This window comes from Gymnoscopelus braueri, assembly GCF_963280865.1.
Source record: "Gymnoscopelus braueri genome assembly, chromosome: 4".
Classification (NCBI taxonomy): Eukaryota; Metazoa; Chordata; class Actinopteri; order Myctophiformes; family Myctophidae; genus Gymnoscopelus; species Gymnoscopelus braueri.
Genome location: NC_137605.1, coordinates 34,435,453 through 34,457,099, shown reverse-complemented (window position 1 = coordinate 34,457,099; position 21,647 = coordinate 34,435,453). Strand labels below are relative to the sequence as shown.

At 40.4% G+C, this 21,647-nt stretch overlaps 2 protein-coding genes across 3 annotated transcripts in view; one reads left to right on the top strand and one right to left on the bottom strand.

The window, feature by feature from the left end:
* LOC308084370 (endothelial cell-selective adhesion molecule) overlaps positions 1 to 7,292 on the bottom strand; it is a 13,550-nt gene extending 6,258 nt beyond the window's left edge. For both annotated transcript variants that reach the window (XM_080426997.1, XM_080426998.1), the window contains exons 1-4: positions 7,169 to 7,292; positions 774 to 1,857; positions 475 to 590; positions 126 to 244 (exon numbers count right to left, since the gene is read on the bottom strand). In XM_080426997.1, coding sequence (XP_080283123.1) covers positions 126 to 244; positions 475 to 590; positions 774 to 822 — 284 coding nt within the window. In that variant the 5' untranslated portion in view covers positions 823 to 1,857; positions 7,169 to 7,292. The remainder of the gene's footprint in view (positions 1 to 125; positions 245 to 474; positions 591 to 773; positions 1,858 to 7,168) is intronic.
* hpn (hepsin) overlaps positions 1,866 to 21,647 on the top strand; it is a 24,214-nt gene continuing 4,432 nt past the window's right edge. The window contains exons 1-8 of the mRNA XM_080425899.1: positions 1,866 to 1,974; positions 3,649 to 3,688; positions 18,677 to 18,784; positions 19,000 to 19,041; positions 19,256 to 19,385; positions 19,782 to 19,901; positions 20,403 to 20,443; positions 21,069 to 21,234. Of these exons, the coding sequence (XP_080282025.1) occupies positions 3,652 to 3,688; positions 18,677 to 18,784; positions 19,000 to 19,041; positions 19,256 to 19,385; positions 19,782 to 19,901; positions 20,403 to 20,443; positions 21,069 to 21,234 (644 nt within the window). The 5' untranslated portion in view covers positions 1,866 to 1,974; positions 3,649 to 3,651. The remainder of the gene's footprint in view (positions 1,975 to 3,648; positions 3,689 to 18,676; positions 18,785 to 18,999; positions 19,042 to 19,255; positions 19,386 to 19,781; positions 19,902 to 20,402; positions 20,444 to 21,068; positions 21,235 to 21,647) is intronic.

Here is a 21,647-nt window from a genome sequence, read left to right as displayed (position 1 = left end):
TGACCACAGCCAAACCATTTGAAAAAATGATTTGTGGTAATTTTTGTTGATTGTGTGCAGGTGTGTTTAAAGAGTCCTGTACTATGTCTGTATTATCCATCCTACAAAGCAGTTTCGCTGTGTACCTTTGTGTGAGACAGCGACTCTCTCCCTGACACCACATCTCAGACAATACTTTGTACTCTTCCTCCTCTTCTATTCCTCCACCTCCTCCACCCTCCATGGCTGAATGCAGGGGAAGTACCTGGAAATGTTCAAATAATTAATTAATGTGGATAGTACGGTCATGAAATAGACTACACCAATCCAGCTGCAGCTGCTGATACTGATGGCTGCTGATATTATGTTAACACTGGCCTGGCCCATTCATTCCAACTGATTATTTTGTCCCCATTATAGAGAATGTATTTTCAATAAATACAAAGCGTTAATGGATACGTATGACTTTTGACAAGGCATTCTTCGTTACCATACCTCTTTTGTTTTCCAGTGGGGATAGTCATAGGAACATGGGATAACCAGCGTTGAACCAACCACAGCACAGATAGGACTGGAGGGGAGATCAACTGACCAGTCACTGGCAAGAGCATCTGAAGCGTGGGACACATGTGACTTATAATAATGACTATCTATAATAACAGCCTGATACATTTAATGAACCTTCATCCCACACAGACACAACTCATCCTCTGCTTTCTAAAACTAGATCAAGTTGGAGGCAAAATAACAAGATGCAGCACATTGAATCATCATCATCATCATCATCATCTTACCTATCAATGTGATCAGCATGCAGCACATCTGAAGCATTCCTTCACCCATCCTTACGTCTTATCATTCGTCTCTTCCACTTCACCTTCAGTTGTTGTACCGTTGACCTTGCTGCCTTTTGTACACCTTCGCCCCTTTCATCCAAGCTGGTGTCTTTTGGTCTAACTCCTTCTTCCTCCTGTGCCCTTTGTTTTACAGTCTCTTCCAATGCACTCTTCGCCTCCGCTTCAGTTCTTCTCTGCTCCTTCAGTTTAGCTATTCTAGTGTGTGTCTCACGTCCTTATTTTTCTGCAATCTTATGTCTGCTAAACTTCCCTTTTCTTCTCCCAATAAGGAAATTGCATGACATAGCTCGACAGTGTTGCATGTGTCAAGGCATTTACTTGACCTTCCTTGTTCTTTGCATTATATAATATACAATAATATGATATGAAATTCTTTTTCAGCCTCTGTGTACATACAGTACATACATGAAGTAGGCCTATGTGCGTGTTTGGTTTGGTCCTGTAACACTGTTGGGATCAGTTGTAATAGTTTTATTGTTTAAAGATAATAATAACAGCATATAATAACATGTTAAAGTGATTTAAATTGCAAATAAGTAACTGTAGGCATGCTGTTCTCATTCAGGACAGCATGGCCTTGCATTCACGTGGCTGGCAGACAGACAGACAGACAGACAGACAGACAGAGTGACAGAGAGAGAGCCAGGCACACAGACAGACAGAGAGAGAGATTAATTGGCAGAAAGACAGTCATGTCAAGGTCTTTGAGTCTGCCCTGACATCCCGTTGACCACTCACATCACACTGTGACGTCATGTGCAATGCACCCCTTCGTGACCGGTCGTGCCGTTGACCGTTTCTACCGCAGGACAATCAGGACCCGGGTTGAAGTGAAGGCGGAACGGACAAACTATTTGGGACTATCTGGAAACTGTGGATAAATATTATTTGATACTCTACGTTTATTTTTCAACCTTCCAGATGTTTCTCTCTTTTCGATTAGAAGCGGACGCCGTTGGTTTTGGTTGAAACGGCTGGACGTCAGGAAAACGTTTTCTTTCTCTTGTCTTTCTTCAGCCACCTGTAGAGAGAGAAGAGAGTGGGGGTTGATTGGAGGAATACATCTGTTTTGGAGTTTAAAAGGCATTGATGGTTGTTTTAAAGACACAACCGACAGCTCTAACTAAAGTTTGTTGTTGTAAGTAGCCTGCACTTTTCATTTACATTCGGCAATTAAATAAAAAGGCCTGCGCTAAAGGCAACACCTTGGTTTAGTTCATCCAAACAGGACAGGTGACAGATTTTGTATAAAGGGAGGATATGGACACGTTTTATTTGTCCTTTAAAAGCGAGTTGCTGTCTATGGTGTGTAGCTGTAGGTCTATGTAATCATTGGGAAACTTTAATTGTCGCCAAATGGTGAAATATGTTTTACATTTACCGACATATTATATCATTTTCAGTATAGCCTACGCGTTAGACCACTTGGCCTGTTATTATTCTGGTGGAATATGTGGACATAAACCTTTCATGTTGCCCTTTGGTTTGTTGAACTTGATTAACCCATTCTTTAGTTTTTCATGACATGTAGGGGCTCTGTAAATGCCCCCCACCCTTTGTGATGCAGCCTTTATTATTATAGCCTACAGTAGGCCTATAGGCTTATTAGTCTAGCAGCTATATAAAATGAATGTGTAATTTTCTGTACAATATTAAGGTCCTAACTGCTCCAATAGAGACATGAGCTGGGTGGGGGTTAATAAGACATGCCATATCCTGTTGAACATTTGTTGATCATTAATTGGAAACCAGCTAAGAGCAAGTAGTTTTGGGAAAGAGGACACATGTCTAAATAATAGCCTATATGTGTTTCCTGAAAATCTCCTAAAAACTAAAATGAAAAAGGTGTCCAATGCAAACAGTAGGCTATAGGCTATAATACTGCATAATGAACATAAAAAAGTGTTCCACATTTACATCTTTAAATCTTTCAGTCAGTCTCCATGTGAACACTTTAAATAGCCTAAACCTGGGGCTTAAATGTGAGTTATCATAAATATGATTACGGCCTTTTAGGATGAGCTATTCAGCTCCTTGGCCAAAGGGTTGGGGGAGAAGCTACAGATGTAGATGTGTTGATAGGCATGAATAATTATTCCAGAACAGAACAGAAAAAAACTCATTTTGGAGTACCTGTCCTAGGCTATATGTAGGTCAGTGGTTCCCAAACTGTTTAGCTCAAGACCCAAAAGAGAAATTATATGTTTGCCTGCTGTGACCCAAACTAGTGAAAATTGCAGATCTACAAGCTCACAACGTGTCTGCTTTGTGAGCTTGTAGATCTGCTATTTTCACTACTTCTTAGACCTTCTTTAAATGTATTTATGGAAATTATTAGATTTTTTCATTTCATATACTTTTGGAAAATGTTGGAATTGTTTTTAAATTGATGAAAAGTTGAGATTATTTGTTAATAAACTTTTTTTTAAATCTTTTGCAATAAAAATGTGTCCGCAACCCACAAATGGGTCCCGACCCACTGTATGGGAAACACTGCTGTAGGTGAACTACTGCGAAAGTGTTCACGTGATTGTACTGTACATGACTATCTGCTGGCTCAGCAGTATTTCTTATGTTTACCATACTGCAAATTTGCAAAACAAAAAAAAGTACTGCTAAATACAAACAAGCCATCATGATTTACTATAATATGATTATGATTATGATTATTATGGAAGGGATTATTCTACCTTCTTTTAGCCCGAAGGAAGGTAGGAAGAAAAAGGGAAAGAAGGGCAGAAGATAAATGTGTTAATGAAGGAATGAATGAAGGAGGGGGAGAATATTCACTAATAACTGTACTCTGTCTTAGAGAATGTATGCTGAGAAAACTGTGACAGATGGGAAGATGGGTGAGTACCATGTCCTATACACAATCTCTCTCTCTCTCTCTCTCTCTCTCTCTCTCTCTCTCTCTCTCTCTCACCTCCTCAATCTCTCTCTCTCTCTTTCACACACACACACACACACACACACACACACACACACACACACACACACACACACACACACACACACACACACACACACACACACACACACACACACGCGCGCATGCGGTGATTTGCTAGCCATGTTGACTGTCTGTATTTGGGACCATGCAGTAATCCTGACTGTTAACTATTAACTGGTTTGTGTTCCTGGTAGGCTTGTCTTTGTATTTCAAATTGCTATAGCAGTGATTCTCAACCTTTTTAGGCCGCGGCCGCGGGCCCTCAAAATAATCATATTGTAACTGGGGACCCCCCAGTGGCCCCACCCTGATAAGCACTTGGAATGTATGTAGGAGTTGAGGCATTACATTAGTTTGACTCGGTTCCACAGATAAATATTGTGAAAATAGCAGATCTACAAGCTCACAACGCCTCGCATAACTTGTAGATCGGCTATTTTCATTTTTTCCCCCTATTTCCTATTTTATTTGATAATTTGGCTAATGTTTGACCAGTTTTTATAGTATAGTTTGTTGATTACTTTTGACTAGAGGTTTGGGCCGCTTCGCGGCCCTCACCATCTAGGCCCGATCATATCACAGTCCATCACAGTCCATATTTGGCAGTGGTAGCTGCATTGGAAAGTCCTTATGGTTATGACTGATCATGGTAATCGACTAATCGAATAAAAAGATACTGCGGCCAGAAAGAAGGAAAGCTGCTGTGGCTAAAATGTTAAGATGTAGTAGGAAATGTAGTTTTATATGAACCGTACAATATGTAAGTACATTGAAGGCGGGGAAAGAAGCCTATATTGTAGCCAGAGCTCTGATCAACAGTCTGGGGCAGGTTTCGAGGCAAATGGAGTGATCGTGTGTTGAGCAACCCCGGACATATTTTGGAGGCCATTTCAATTAAAGTAGTAGGATGCAGTAATGCTCTTTTTTCTTTTCGTCCTTTCTTTTTTTTAATTTATTTTTTAGGTATTAAAAAGGTCTTAAAAGCCCTTAAATTGTCACTTCACTGTCATCTGGGGACCCCTACAAAATCATGTGGGGAGAGAACCACTGTGCTAAAGGGCTGCTAACCTGTATTTTCTTCAACAGAATATGCACTTTGTTATGCTGCGTTCACACGGGCAGATACAAAGATACAGAAATACACAGTATATTTGTTGTATCTGTTTGTTTGTATCTGTGTTGCTCAACCTGGTCGTTGACGTCATCAAGCGCTGCGTCATCGGAGCTACAGTTATAGTTTTGTATCTTTGTATCTGGAAGTTGAACCCAGCAGCTCAACTTGAATTTGAAGCTTTGTATCTTTTGCAGCAGCTACAAACGTCGGATGTTGCTTTGTATCTTCATGTCGCTGGCTTCCATTGAAAATGAATGGTAGCATGTATCTTTGTATCTGCCCGTGTGAACGCAGCATAATGCTGCGTTCACACGGGCAGATTCAAACATACATGCTACTGTACCATTCATGTTGCGTGAGTGTTAAGTATTAGCAGATGGTTCGATTTCAGCAAACCGTTGTGCAAGTAAATGTATATTACCTTAAAATCTCCAGTTAACATAAAGACACATAATGTTTGTTAATTCATTTTGGGTAAGAGACAGAATATCATTACACTTCAGCCTTCCTTAAAACCACTTGAACCCTATAGAGTCCCTATTCTGAGGAGAATGTTCTGAAGAAATAGCAGATCAACAGTCTCACAAGGCGTCGCATTGTGAGCTTGTAGATCGGCTGTTTTAGTGTAGACAGGACAACAAAGTACATTATATACTGTAGGGTCTGAGTGGTTAAAGTTCCCACTTCTGATACAACCTCATGACTACATTGACATTTGCATTTGGCATTGACTGTACAGTATATTAGTAGGAAGTAGAACACACTCTTTCCTGGCATAGTACAAACAATACAGTGTAATTGACTGGCCATGTGAATGTTACCTGATCGGTTCTCCTTCGAGACCTTTCTTTCCATCATAATTATCAGTGAAACAACACATACGTATATGCATAACCAAATAATCCAACTCTCTAGGTTCCTTCCTGCCATGTTGCTTTTGGCTGAGTAGTCATACAGTGTTTCCACATAAAGGACGTTAGCCTGAGCTTTTACAGTACAGCTATATGGCTCATAATGTACTCACATTATGTACTCATAAAGATCAGTGTAATCGTCCCCCTCTCTTGGTGCTGAGACAAACTGTAAGGACAGTGATTTCATTTAAGAAAAGGCTGGCAACTCACTTTTACTGCTTCAAAGTTTATTTACAGTGTAAATGTACTGTATGACGTTTCGATACTCACAGATCTTCTTCAGGTTTAAACACTTTTTTAACCCGGAGGAGATCCGTCAGGATCAAAAGGTCATAAATGAAGTTTGGAACAGTAAAAACTGAGTTGGGAGGGACCAATCATAATGTACATACGGGACACTGATGTTCTTAGAGAGAGCAAGATAAGATTATTTATTTCGTTATAGCCCTTGAACTAAATGCCTCACTGTACAATGTACAGTGTTAATTTAACACTGGGAGTGTACGAATGTAACAAAATGGACAAAATGGACAAGAGTCCATTTGGTTACATTACACTCTTGGAGTTACACATGGATAAATAAACACTGGATTTTAGTGGGCAGTGTGTACTCTGAAACACAAGTTGTCAGTATGACAAATGTCACTGTCACTGACAAATTCCTGCATATTCATTGCAATTTAAATGTTTCAATGATTCTGAACAATGTGTGCTTTTAAAAGACCACTGTTATTACAAATTGGCCCACATATTTGATGATTTATTTTCTCTGGACCCATGGATTTGTGGGGCCTGGAGTCTTGACAAACTTGACCAATGACCAACTTTCTATTAACCTGTTATAACCTACAGTATAACAGTTTATTTATTTGTTTACGTGTGGTTCTTAAAGGGAGGTCCTGGCTAGTCATGGTGGTCCCCAGCAAAATGATAAGTAGTTTAATTTAACTATAATTCAATTCACTAGAAGTCATTACACTACAAATTAATGTTCTAACAATGATTCAAAATAACAACTAATACATTTTTCATGTACAATTTAAACAGTACAATTTCAACCTAAACATGTCAAATATATCATCATCATATTTCATATCAAGGTTGCTGAAGCAGAACCATTTGAAATGGGGGTCTATGGCCTATTGGAAATCAATTTGGTGGTCTTTGACATAAAAGGGTTGAAAATGCCTGACCTACAGTATTAAACTAGCCTAGATTATTATTATCTAGGTCCTCATAAAGAAATAACATTATACTTTAGTCAAAATTCTTACATTATTTCACAATAATAATGTGGGCAATATTTTCAGTCTTTGATGTACCCCAACTTAATTTGCTGAAGAATACTCACCTTTTGGATGCATTTAGGATGTCTTCTTGTCTTCTATACACATTTATTCCACATGCTTACTCCTATTCATTTGACTTGGACTTCCAGTTGCCTTGTCCTGGCTTTGTCTTATGGAAGATAGGCCACCCAGTGGCTTTGTGACTGTCAGCCGGCTGTTGGGAATTACAGGGAAGCAGTCATAGTCTTGGCTAGGTGTGGCACTGTTTATGTATGTGTGTGTGTGGGTGGGTGGGTGTTTAAACATACATATGATAAGTGTGAGTGTCTGTGTTTGTCATTGGGGTTGCTGTTGTTATTATTGTAAACATGGTGTGGTTGCAGTGACTATTACTTGCTTGCTGTACATACGGTACATGTGTGAACATGCACACAGAAAGACATACAGTATACAGTACACATGTGCACCCCCATGTACACACATTCACAAGAGTTCCTCAGATGCTCTGCTGAGTGCATGTGTACGTACGTGACATCTATTGTTTGTGTATTGCTGTGTTCTTTTTTGTTTTGTTTCCCCATTGCTATTGTTACCATTGCAATAAGTCATGACTCAATTTGTTTGTTTTTTGGAAGAGTGATATTGAGAGAGAGAGAGAGAGAGAGTGAGTTAGTTGACAGTAGGTAGGAAGTTATGAACAGGAAGGGAATTTTCAGGTACACATTCTATGCATAGTCATTGCCTCTGGCAAATGCCAAGGATGAGTTAACAAGGTGCAGTACGAGGTCAACAGGTCTATGCATACATTACATTTCTAGTTCAGGTGTTTTGCAGTACTTTCATTGCTATTCATGAATATGTATGGGGTAATGCACAGTGAGCGAGTGCATTATCCATGCGTACCATGGCTAACTGTCCAAATACAATGGATTATAAGTTTAGAGACCTGGGCTCTCAGTGGTAAAGTACCTGCCCACCACCGCAGACTTTGTGGATTCTAATCCACCATTGTGCATCCAGCTTTGTCAAGCGTCTATACGAACACAATTGGCCCGTGTTCGGGGAAAGGACGGGCGGGGAGGGAGATATTTGTCACAGCACATATTCCTATACGGGCTGGGACGGCACCAGTCAGCAGGGAGTGTTGGGCGGGAGGAGTAGGACTCCACGTCCTCCCGGTGGGGGCTCCTCACTGGCAGTAGGGTACAACAGCAGTAACAACACACAAATGTGCGTGGGGAGGAATCAATTGGCATAACGACTAAATGGGGAGAAAAATAAGTAAAACGAAAAAAGAAGGCAGTAACACAACCATGGTCTTCACTGGGAGAACAATAATAAAGTAAAACTTTTAGTGAATTACTACTACTTAACATGAGTTTTACACAAATATGAAATGTGAAAAATTATCCTTCATACAGTTGCATTGCTATGCACAGCCCATCAGAGAAGATACAATTCTACCACAATTCTTCTAGACACAGAGGGCAACATGCATTTCAGCAAACACTTTGAGACCTTGTTGTTAATCTTAGCTCATTTCTAAAATTTGACCGCTCTTCTTCAGGAACTAGCCACCCTAACCTGTACTGGCATCACTGGACTCAGGTGGCTTAAGAACCCCTAAAAAGGGGTGGAAGTACGTATTTAGTAATGCAATCAGCTGTAATTTCCTGTTCATGCCACTAGGCATGCCAAAACGTTAAGGGCCCATGCCCCCCCCCCTGTTGTTTCCACACTTTTTCCATCTTTCTGCCATTTCGGCTGCCAACCATGAATCAAGGTCTCTCCATCATTGCCAAAAAATATTAAATGTTACATTAGCAAAGTCTTCCATAGTTCTGTTTCATTCATAATGTAGCTAGTATTGTATTCTTGTCACCAGGTGTCACTAATTACAAGCCAGACTACTTCCATGAATTAACAGTACATTGTACAGTATGATGTAAGCATTGATACTTTTTAGTCCATCCATCATCTTCATCCGTTTATCCGGAGTCGGGTCGCTGAGTTAACAGTTCCAGCAGAGAATCCCAGACTTCCTTGGGCCACATTAGCCACTTCCAACTTTTTTAGTTGTGAGCAAATTCTACACACCTGTTTCACCTGTTTACGTTATCAGAGTTATGTTAACACATTGGGTGCCAGAGGTTTATTAAAATATTATACGTTGAGTGCCAGCATTTCTTCCATCCACTTGCGTTATACATTTCGTGCTGTGAGAAGCCCCGACGCGGAAATGCATGTAAACAAAGCGTGCGTGCGAGACGGCGGAAGGTCCCGACTAACGCCTGGAACAATAATATTTCCAACGCGACCCTCCATTGCAGCGTGATCGCCGATCGAAAACGGCTCGTTTCCACCACATTAAAAAGAAATGGAGATATTAAGCTTTTAATCAAGGAGATAACATTGAAAACGCCGACCGGAAGGATTTTTGACATGGAGCCACATCCAGCCTCTTCTTCTCAGAAACTGCTTGGGTGATGTCAAAGTTTCGTTTTAGCGCCCCACGTGGCCCACATGTATAAAAATAGAATTGGGTCAAAAACGGTCCGGACCGTTTTCGGCACTTCTCGTTTGGACCCTCAAAAACGGTCCGGACCGTTTTTGGCATTCAATGTGTTAAGTGTTCTGACATTTTTTCGGTGCTCTAAATAATCTTGTAATTCTTAAAATTGTATTTGGACTGTACAGTACATGTGTGACAATTGGAGAGTTCACTCAGTTGTAACATCAATTGCTGTAACTTCTGATGGCTGAGAAGAACATAAATTATTAAGACGAATGCTTTGTTGCAGGTGGCGTGCCCAAAACATTTACATTTATTTTTGCTACATTTATGAGCTGAGATCCTCGAGGTAGGCATCCCTCTTGGTTGTTCTTAAAACGCGTCTCATTAACTGCAGGACTCTCATTTGTTTGCCACATGTGGCTCTGAGGCTTTGCTGTGGGTTCCTTCGACACAGAGGGACACAGTCAGGTACAGTAGATGGTACAAACAACAAGTTTATTGTAGAGACGGCAAGATGTTGCAAGGCAGAGCAGATGGAAATGTGCTGTCATGACAGAGGCTCTCCCGAGAGTGTGTGTGGATGAATGGCTGTATGTATCGAAGCACATCAGGTGTGTCTCGTCACACCCAGCTCAGTGTCTAATTAGTTTAGCTCAGGCCAGACGTGACTGCTTATCATTTCTACATCACATAGTTAGACAAAATAAACAACTCACAAAAGGTTACTATTTTTACTTTAACAAAATAAAAATAGTAGATTCTGACAAATTTAGAAAATTAGCCCAACATGAATGTTTAACATAATTTTTGTATTAAATTGTTCAATTGTTATATTATAAAACATACTAAAACAGACCACTGAAACTCATTGTAGAAAATAAACTTGGTGGAGATAAGCTGATTTTTATGATATTTAAATGCCTTATGATTTAGATTGATAAAACAGTTTAATAATCTTGCATAGTGAACAGCATGAATTACAATACGTATCATGCACCATGCAGCAGACAAAGACAAAGCATTTATTTGCAATACTACTACATAATGCTTGGATTTCTGCACGTGTGCACTCACTCACTCACTCACTCACTCACTCACTCACGCACTCATTCTCTCTCGCTCTCTCTGTGTGTGTCTCTCTCTCTCTCGGTGTGTCATTCATACACACACACATGCACACAAGGAGATCTCAGGTAGATGGGGACAATAGCATGTTTGTTCTGTGGACTGCTGTGCAGAAGGGTGGAGGAGGGTTGGGTGAAGTGAGGGAGTAGCAGAGAAAGGAAAGGATATGAGGTGGAACAGAGAGGTAGAGGCAGGGCTGTGCTGGTGGTGAGGTGCAGGGTGGAGGGAATGTTGGGGGTATTTCCTGGAACCCCCAACTGACAGTACAAAAAGACAAGCAGGAATGTTCCCATATGGTAATATAATAATAATTTTACAGTAATGCTCGGTATACTGCAGCAGCTGTCTAGAGACTCACATACAGTACACTACTCACTACGCTCACTTCCTTCCTCTGTACTAGCTGTATTTTTTTTTTTTAGCCTGTTGTCTGTCATTACACCCTTCTCTCTCTTTCAATCTCTCTCTCTTTCTTTCTTTCTCTCTCTCTCTTTCATTCTCTCTCTCTCGCTCTGCTGACCCCTCGACCCCTGTCCTTACTCACAATCCAGGAGTTCCTGGAAGACTAACAGTGCTAATCAGGCTGATCGTGACCTTACAAAAGATAGGATTGAGGAAATGGAGGATAATAGAGGGATATGAAGAAGCAGACGTGATGAGTGAGAGGTAGAGAGAGGTGTATGACAAAGATAGACAGGTTGAAGCCCACAACAATTGTATAGAGAACAACAAAATTCTCTATGGTTTTGGAAAACATGTTTATTTTAGCCTATATTTATCTCATTAACATATTAAGTAATACTAATCATTACATTGAAAAATGCATGATTTGTGATTACAATAATCATTGGTTGTGGCCCCCACAGATGTGCAGCAGTATGCTTTCATGGGATACTCACAATCCAGGAGTTCCTGGAAGACTAACAGTGCTAATCAGGCTGATCTTACAAAAGATAGGATTGAGGAAATGGAGGATAATAGAGGGATATGAAGAAGCAACCTAGAAGCAGAGGTGATGAGAGAGAGTGTATGACAAAGATAGACAGGTTGAAGGGAGAGAGCAGTGGTAAGGTAGACATGGTGGAGGTGGAGAGTGAAATATTTTCTGTGGTGGTATACTCTGTAAAAAGATTGAGAACCACTGCAGTACGCCAGCCACCGTTGGTTAACCCCTGGTTCTGTAGAATTGTATGCCCATGACTTGACCTACACAAACCAGAACAAAACCTTGTAATCTGTAGACGGTGAATGAGGGAGGGAGACAAAGTGAATGGTACTGTGGTAGCGGAGATTAGGTGAAAGACAAACTGAAAGGCACTGAACAGAGGAGATAGATGAAAGACAAAGTGAAAGGTACAGTAATGGAGGAGATAGATGAAAGACAAAGTGAAAGGTACAGTAATGGAGGAGATAGGTGAAAGAAAGGTACTGTTGTAGAGATGTGAAAGAAAACAGTGGAGTTGGTTGTAGCGTCAGTTGAGAAAGGAGCAGGAAGGAAGTCAGCCGTGTAGAATGTTGTCTTTTATTTGATAGGGAACATTTTATTCTTATCTACTCATGCTGTTGTTTGACACACAATTTGTGAACGCATTCCCCCTATTCTTCCAGTTATCCCATGGTTTGCTGGCTTAACAAAACTAAACTAAACAAAACAAAACAACACAAATCAAAACACCGTACACATGAGCAGAAAATGTTGTTAAGTAAGTTGTTACAGGGGAGGATATACTGTATAGAGATTTTGTTTGTTGTGTGAACATTTTAACTTAGTTGAGGACATGTGCTTTATAAAATGCAGTTACATTTTGCTTGTTTTAATTGTAAATAGTTGAGAACATAATTAGCTTTGAATGGGCCACAATTAGATGTGATGATGAAAAGAGAAGTACTGACTGAAATGGTTATACGTGTGAGAAATACATTTCCAATATAATATAGGTAGGTGGTAGGTAGGTAGCATTCATGAACCACCAGCTGAACATGCAACTTCAATATTTAGCCCTGCTTGTGGCAGGACTGTAACGATGACTATGTTGACCTGTAGGTCTATCCAACACTTTGGTCCTTAACAAGATGTCTTGAAAACTACTGGCTGGATTGCCATGGAATTTGTTGTGCACATTCATGCTCCCCTGATGAACTCTACCGATTTTGGTGACCCTGTGGCCCTTCCCTTTAGCACCACCTGTAGCCCATAGTGTGTACTTGCACACAAGATATCTCAAAATGGAGCAGCTTGTCTCTTAACTTTTTGATGTTTTTTATGTGATCAATGATTCAGACCATGATTGTTATTCAAAAGTAAAGAGTGATTTAAGTTTACGTCCAACTGAAGTGGTCATTAGTAGACAATGGCCAGGGTTCGAATTATAATCAGAACTGTGATGGGTGTCTCTAAAATAACGAATGTTATGGGCAAATAACTAACTAACTAACTAACTAAAAAAAAAAATATATATATATATATATATATATATATATATATATTAATAATAATAATAATACAACACACACACACACGCACACGCACGCACACACACACACACACACACACACACACACACACACACACACACACACACACACACACACACACACACACACACACACACACACACACACACACACACACACACACACACACACACACACACACACACACACACACACACACACACAGAGGAATGGAATTAGGAATGAACAGTGAAACTAACTAACAGTGATAATGTGATCTACCCCACTAAGACAGAAACACACACACAAATGCTTTGTCTTTGTCTGCTGCATGGTGCATGATAGTTCATATTCAACTCTTTTATCAATCTAAATCATGTAAGGCATTTAAGCCCACAACAATTGTATAGAGAACAACTCAATATTGCAAGTTTCAAAATGCTCTATGATGCGTTTTGTTGTTTTGGAAAACATGTTTATTTTAGCCTATATGTATCTCATTAACATAAGTAATACTAATTACATTGAAAAATGTGTGATTTGTGATTTCAATTATTAGTTAATGGAGATGCTGCAGATAATTGAAATGAGAAACAATAACATAAGAGAGACATGGGAAAGCTTTTGTTGCTACAGTATAAGTGATAAGTTCCTTCCCTGTACAACCACTGTAACTACCAGCCGGATCTGCACAACTTTTGTCAGTTTGCACCTCCCTATCTGTCTGTCTGTCTGTCTGTCTGTCTGTCTGTCTGTCTGTCTGTCTGTCTGTCTGTCTGTCTGTCTGTCTGTCTGTCTCTACTCTCTTATCCTTCCTGCTTTCCTCAGGGCAACCACAGGTCCCATCAAATGGTCAATAAAAACACATTATCCTCTGCTTCTGAGTTCTTCCCTGCCCCATCCCCTCTCACCAGGCCCCAGCAAGCATGGGATGCCCATGAAAGGGCAATTTGCCACGTTTAACTATACTATAGTATTACAAACTTGATTTATATGTTATTTTTGAATTTGCCTTGTGTGAATATGCCATGTCATATTTGTCAACTATGTTTGGTATTGGGTCAGTGTTATGAGATGTTTTAGTGGACCTGTGTTATTGCCAAGGATATCTGTCTGGATTCGAATGGATTTGAATATGCACTGTTATGCTATCATATTCACTGTCTGACAAATGAGGAAATATAGACTTGCTTCTCTCTATAGAAATTGAGAAATTAGTGATGTGGCAAACCTTACACATGTATGAACTTTGCAAACCAGTCATGATGAATTGTTGTTGGACTTGACATAATCTTCTGTCCATATCAGCAGGGTTAACCCCAGCCTCCTGTCTTTGTGTTCCCTGTTGATCTAACTATAAGGATAAGGAATGTCAGATACATTTTTTTTAAATGATGTAAGGTATAGCTGTAAAAGCTGTATAACACTGATGAATTGTTGGTATACTATAAAGTCTTGCAGATATTTACAGATATGTACAGTACAAGATAAAGGTTGGAAATGTGTTTCCCCCCCATTATTCATTAAATGAACTTATCGGGAGCAACATCAGTTCTTTTTTTTTGTAACTTATTGTCTCCGCCAGGCATGGCGAGAGAGTACGTGTTGCCGTCCGTCCGTCCGTCCGTCCGTCCGTCCGTCCGTCCGTCCGTCCGTCCGTCCGTCCGTCCGTCCGTCATTCTGTCTGTGTACAGCTAATCTCCGGCACCGTTGTCTTGATTGCAGCAAAACTGTGCACACACACTCCCTGGATGCCAATTCAGAACCTCTGCCCCACATTTCTCATGGGCCTTTTATAGCGCCACCAGGAGGCCGATTTGTGCAAAACATATTTTTTGACAGTACTCCTACAGATTTTTTCCAAAAATCACGCAAATCGGTACACAGTATCTCTATAGTCATTAAACGAAACAAGTCTTTCAGATTTCTCATATTCCATCTTGATTGGCTAAAAATGTCTTCCAAAGTTTGCAGGAGTGCTCCGTTTTGAACAAAATGCCTCAAATCATGAACACAGCATGCAATTTCCGTGAAACTTTGCACGCCATTCCCATTAGGCCGAGGAAGAACTACCATTTGACATTTTTCAAATCAGCCTCATGGTGGCGCTATAACAGGCTGTTTCTACCTATAACTGCACCGATCTGTGTAAAGCTTTGTATGGACACTCCCTAGAGGTCAAGGAAAAACCTTTGCCCTGCATTTTTCACATCTGCCTTTTATAGCGCCACCAGGAGGCCAACTTATGTAAAACACATTATTTTATACTACTCCTTCCAATTTCATCCAAATTTCACACAGATCGGTACACATGATCTCTATAGTCATGTGATCGTGACGGATGTGTTTGATTTTTCATATTCCATATTGATTGGTTAAGATTGATCTAAAGTTTGCATTATTGGCTTATTTTGAACAAAATTCCGCAAATCATGAACGCACCGTCCGATTGCGGTCAAACTTTGCACGCACATTCACACTATGTTGAGGAACAAATGCCATTTTAACATTGGCCTGTTATAGCGCCACCAGCAGGTCTAATTTAGCGAAACAAATGTTTTTAACAAAATGCCTCAAATCATTAATGCAGTCAGTGTCCGATTGTCGTGCAAGGCCTAAGAAGAAATGGCACCCTTTTCACGTTGGCCTATTATAGCGCCACTAGGGTGGCCACAATAGCCTACCTGACCTGGCGGAGACCTTTCTAGTTTTTTATTATTTTCCAGGTAGAAAATTCAACGAACAAAGAAACAAATATGAGAATGACACGTACACAGAGAAATAAAATGAAATGAAAATAAATAAAGTAAAGACAAACAAAAAGGCATACCAAATTGTGTTGAGGTGGGCGTTAGAACACAAGGATTAACATATGAACGGATTACAATCTTTTCTTTTTTATTTAACAATCAATCAATGAGTTACATTTCTCATCAAACAGTAAGAAGTCCATGACAACTGTAATCCAATCTTCCTTGGTAGGTGGTGCGGCCTGTAGCCATTTCCGGGTGATGGCTTTCTTACAGGCAACCAAAATGGCAACATCAGTTCTTATCATTTTAAAATCATTTTCTTGTAATAGTACAGTTTCACTCTTGAATAACTACTGTAGCTCTGATATGTAGTAGTGTTGGTTCATGAATGTTGACTATTGTGACCCTCACGTTTTTTGGATTAAACTTTTACTAGACCAAAGGTCTGCTATGTGTGCTAATAGAGCAACACTATAATTAATCAAACATTGATACAACTATGAAATAGAGCAAAGAATCCTGGTAAAGAATTGGGAAAACTGTTGATGTTTGATGTTTTGTTGTGGTCAGAGTACACATTGTCATGGTTTGAATGAACTCTGGGGAGTCCTTGGCAGGCATGGAAATGGAGATACTGGGGAAAAGAAAAGAAAGGTGGAGAAGAAGAGGAAGAAGGTAGTTGCGTAATCGTTCTGACCTTTAACTGTTTGTGTCGCTAGAGTAAGGTATTATAGCATGAATATCACTTCTCTTTCCAATTTTTTTAAGACTGCTTTGTTTGTGTTCACTTATGTGCTTAAAGATTGATTTTGAGGCTCATTTTGCCATACAGTGTGAGTGAATGGAATAGCTACCTCTGGTATCTCAATCACAGAGCATAGAAGCAACAGATAAAGATCATAGACAATATTTGGACATACATCATACTAGAAACTTAAAGTTCTACCAAAGTTCAAACTCACTTTAAAATAATTCATATTCATTATTAATTAATATAATCATCCAGTTTAGTCCCATCAGGAATCATGAATTAAACATTTACATAATTGTGCCATATACTGTAAAATAACACCCCCATACATACAGTAGATCATCTTGTCTCACCTCTGAGGCATGGTCTGAGGTTCTGTTCATTTATAGTCATATACATAAAGTAATAATGCTTGTGTGACAGCTTGTTGCCAAGACTGACATGGAGACAGGACTCAGCGCTTGTTCAACAGCCTGATGGTTGACAGGAGGAAGGTGTTCCCTAGTCTTGTCATATGGCTTTTGATACTGTAGGTATCGCTTGCTTATCCTGCCTGACGGTAGGCAAGGTGCAGTCTGTGTCACCTCTGAGGCGTGGTCTGAGATACTGTATCACCTCCAAGTCGTGGTGTAAGGTACTGTGTCACCTCTGAGTTGTAGTCTGAGGTACTTTAGTTTGTCTAGGAATGAGCAATGAACCAACAATGGAACATATCATTGCCAACTGCCAAAGATTTTTTAAACTTCATCAACTCATATCCTAAAAATCAAATCCAGCGTCTTGTTCTGGAAACCAGGCAAATAAACACATTGCTATTTTTGTCACATGGAACCCGGCCAGGTTTTGAAATCCATGTTAGTTTCCAAAAATATTTGTGTACACCCTGGCTTACTGACCCACATTGTACACACAAATAATTAATAGATTTTTAGGTTGAATACAGATTTTATTCAACCATGAGAGAACGCCACAAAGATCAATTATCAACGTCAATGTATTGTATCGTGTCATCACTTCCAATTTCACTTGTTTATCCTGTATCTTGTATCAGTTCTCTCTCTCCTGATTGAAATTATTATCCTGATCTGAAAATAAAATTTCTCTTAACTAAAGAGCTGGAGAGATGGTGAACCCCCTGTTACTGAACAAACACTCTACGTAGCAATAGAGCAAGAGCGATTTAATACTTATTTTAACAAAAATATATCATTTACACACCCTTTAAGTGAGAAGGTGAGGTTATTGGGGAAGCAGGGTCAGTCAAACTGAGGGAAAGAACACTGGAACTATTTAAAACAGTAGCTCAATCTTAAAAAATATCAGGTAGTTTATCAAAACATTGTCAGTTTCTGATTCTTTTCCAAGTTTAGTTTATCAGTTAAATATATCTTGTGGGGGGCATGTTGAACTCAGCACAAGGGCAGAAATACACAGCTCATAAAAACACACAACACAGCTGGCATCATGTTCTATAACACTGCTCTAGCTTTGTGGAGAAATGTTAGACTTTGGACTATTGAGTTAGTCAGTATCATTTGTTCATTTCAGAATGTGCTAGTCTGAAGATACTGTATGTTATGTTGAACCGCTTGTATCTGAACAGGTACTGGATTCCAGTCAGAAACATAAATATTGGAACAGTTTATTTATTTTTTGCTGATGTCATCATTGTGAAAATCATGACATCAGCAAAAATGAAAGGAGTGAGAGTGTTCTTTTTTCTAGAATATGTATAGTGCTCACTGGCTAAATATTTACACACTGGATTATAAGGGATTTACGTATTATGTGCTCATCAATACAGCATATACATGCATGCTTGCATTTATGTATGTGAACATGTCAGTTTATGTAAAGCAATTAATGCTTAATGTGCATTTGTGTGTGTGTGTGTGTGTGTGTGTGTGTGTGTGTGTGTGTGTGTGTGTGTGTGTGTGTGTGTGTGTGTGTGTGTGTGTGTGTGTCTCTACAGGCGCCAGGGGGATCGCTCTCACCTGTGTGTTGACCCCGTGTAGGATGTTTGGGGTGTGTGTGTCACTGATGATGTTGGGAGCTGTGGGAGCTGCTGTCTGGGCTGTCGGTGAGACCACACACACACTGACTCCAAAACACACACATGCATGCATGCACGCACGCACACATGCACGGCACAAACACACCCACACACACACACATTATAGAACAATTCTTAATGTGTTTTAACAGTGCACATAAACTCTATTTGGAGGATACATTTCTAAATCTGTTTTGTAATGATAACCAGCACTGTGGTGTGTTTTATTTGTCACTCTACAGTCACATACTGCAACAAGGAGGAAGACACAGGATTATATGACGGTGAGCAACAAATCGAGGATGACAGATTCAGAAGCGCTTGCTATAGGACCCTTGCTATTCTGTGACTCTAGGAAAACAGTTTGAGAGTTTTGAAATGACATGCTATCTATTTGCTGTCTCATCGAAATAGTTGTGATAAAATGAATAGATGAATGATGTCAGTCTTGAATTTGAAGTGAATCGTGATTCGTGAAGCCACTCCCCCTCTCTCCAGTCCAGGTCAATTCTGCTGATCAGCATCTTCGAGTGTTCGACTCCGCCCAGAAGAGGTGGCGTCAGGTGTGTTCCTCTTCAGCCAATGAGCTGCTGGCCAGCATTAGCTGTGAGGAAATGGGCTTCATCAGGTACACATTACAGTCATTTATGTAGAACACAGTGATTTCACTTTCTGTAAATGCACTGTTATATCGTCGCTGTCGGGCAGAAACCTCATACCTCCATATTTCAACTTCGTAAATTAATGCCCTGCTTCATCATACAAGAGTGCAGCACAAAAGTAGAGAAAATAGCAGATCTACAAGCTCACAACACGGCTATTTTCACTTTTTTAATAATAAAAAAGACATACAAGGTTTCCACCCGACAGCGATGATATGTTAGTAGGACTAACGTAACGTGTGTGTGTGTGTGTGTGCGTGCGTGCGTGCGTGCGTGCGTGCGTGCGTGCGTGCGTGCGTGCGTGCGTGCGTGCGTGCGTGCGTGCGTGCGTGCGTGCGTGCGTGCGTGCATGCGTGTTTCAGTGTGGTGAACTACTCTGTTGCATCAGTCCCAGAGTCCAGTAGCGATGGTGCAGAATTCTTCTGTGTCAAAGAGGAAGAGCTCAGCTATGGCAAGAAGATCAAAGATTCACTGTTCAAATGGTAATGAACTCAGGACTGTCTGTACCAGTCTGGAATGCTTTGGTCATTTTAGGAACTTGACATATATCGTACGACCTGGCCTCTATTTATCTATCATTGGCTAATAAAGAGATGAAAAGCATGAAAGCTCACAAAGCTCTTTTTTCATTTAGTTGCTGTTCTCCTCACTTTGTTTTCTAGTCATAGTGGCTTAAATATTATTGTGTAAATATATTAAGTGTGATTTATTTTCCTCCCCGCCCTATTAATGTGATATGGTTGACAAATCAAGGTGTCTGTTGTATTGCCTTGTTTTTGGTATGAGTGGCAGACAAATAGATCGAGAGCAAATTTGAAATGCAGTAGAAAGTTTGACTGATTGAAGACACGTACAGTACCGGTATAGGCTACTGTAGATACTGTAGTAAGTCAAAATCCATTTATATTGTAACAAAAAATTGGTTTGCGTGTCGTGTCTTTTTGGTCTGTTAGTTGACCAAGTCTCTGCTTGTCCTGTTTCAGTAACTGTGAGAGCATGGAAGTTCTCACACTGCTGTGCCAAGGTACAGTACAGTATGGTCCTGAGCATAAACCTTCTTACTGTATATACTCCCTGCTTTCTTTTCCCATGACCTTTCAGCATTTGCTCACATTTTAAATCTTCCTTGTTCTCCTGGTTTAGGTCTAATGCACCCTTTCATTCCCTCTCTTAATCTCACTCCACACATTGTGATCCTGTGGCTCTTGTTCAAATCTGCCTCTCCCAAGCACTTTTTAAAATTGCTCTGCCAACATTATACTCACTCTCTCATTTACACTTGCTTGCTTGTCTCTGTCTGTGTATATCCTACGCTATAGAGCACTGACGTCTGACATCACTGCCGCTAGAGGGCGCTATCCCCCTGGGTCACGGCGTTATTTTTTGTATTGGATTTCCCATAGGGGAATCGTAGATTGCGTCATATAAGAACTATGTTCCAGAAATAAATAAACCACCCCACAGTTCTTATATGACACGATCTAAGATTCCCCTATGGGAGATCCAACACAAAAAATAACGGCATGACCCAGGGGTAGTGGGAGTTACGTCAGGACTTCGGTACTCATCGTACAACAGTGTTGCGTGCCTACGATCTACGACATTGTACAACAGAGTGTACATTGAGCATATCTCTATTGCCTCCACAGACTGTGGAAGACGCAGCCTGACAGAGGACCGTATAGTGGGGGGTGTGGATGCCAGACAGGGCAGCTGGCCGTGGCAGGTCAGCTTACAGTACGACGGCATACATCAGTGTGGAGGATCCATCATCTCAGACCGCTGGATCGTGTCAGCAGCACACTGCTTCCCAGAGTAAGAGCTTGGATTGACAGTAATAGAACTGAGCATCTGGCCCGTTTAAAAGTTGACATCTGTGTTGGTATATACAACACGTTGTTAAATTATTTATTAGTGGAAATAGTTTATTAGAACCATTAAAGTACAGTAGGACATTGCTGCATCTCTCTCAAGCCCCCAGAACCACGGTAGAACAGTGAAGCTGCCGTCGCCTGGTGGTAAAATCTGGGATTGCAATACTACCGCGTTTAAAACACCACTGCGCATGCTTCTACCATTTGAAACCCTAGTGCGCCTACTCGGTGCTCAAGTCTTCCGCATTTGGACACCAAAATGTGGTGCTCAAATCAAGAAAAATGCGGAAGTAGAGCGTTCTTCCGGTGCTTCAAACGCTGGTGAGCAACTTTCATTGAAATGAATAGCCGGGG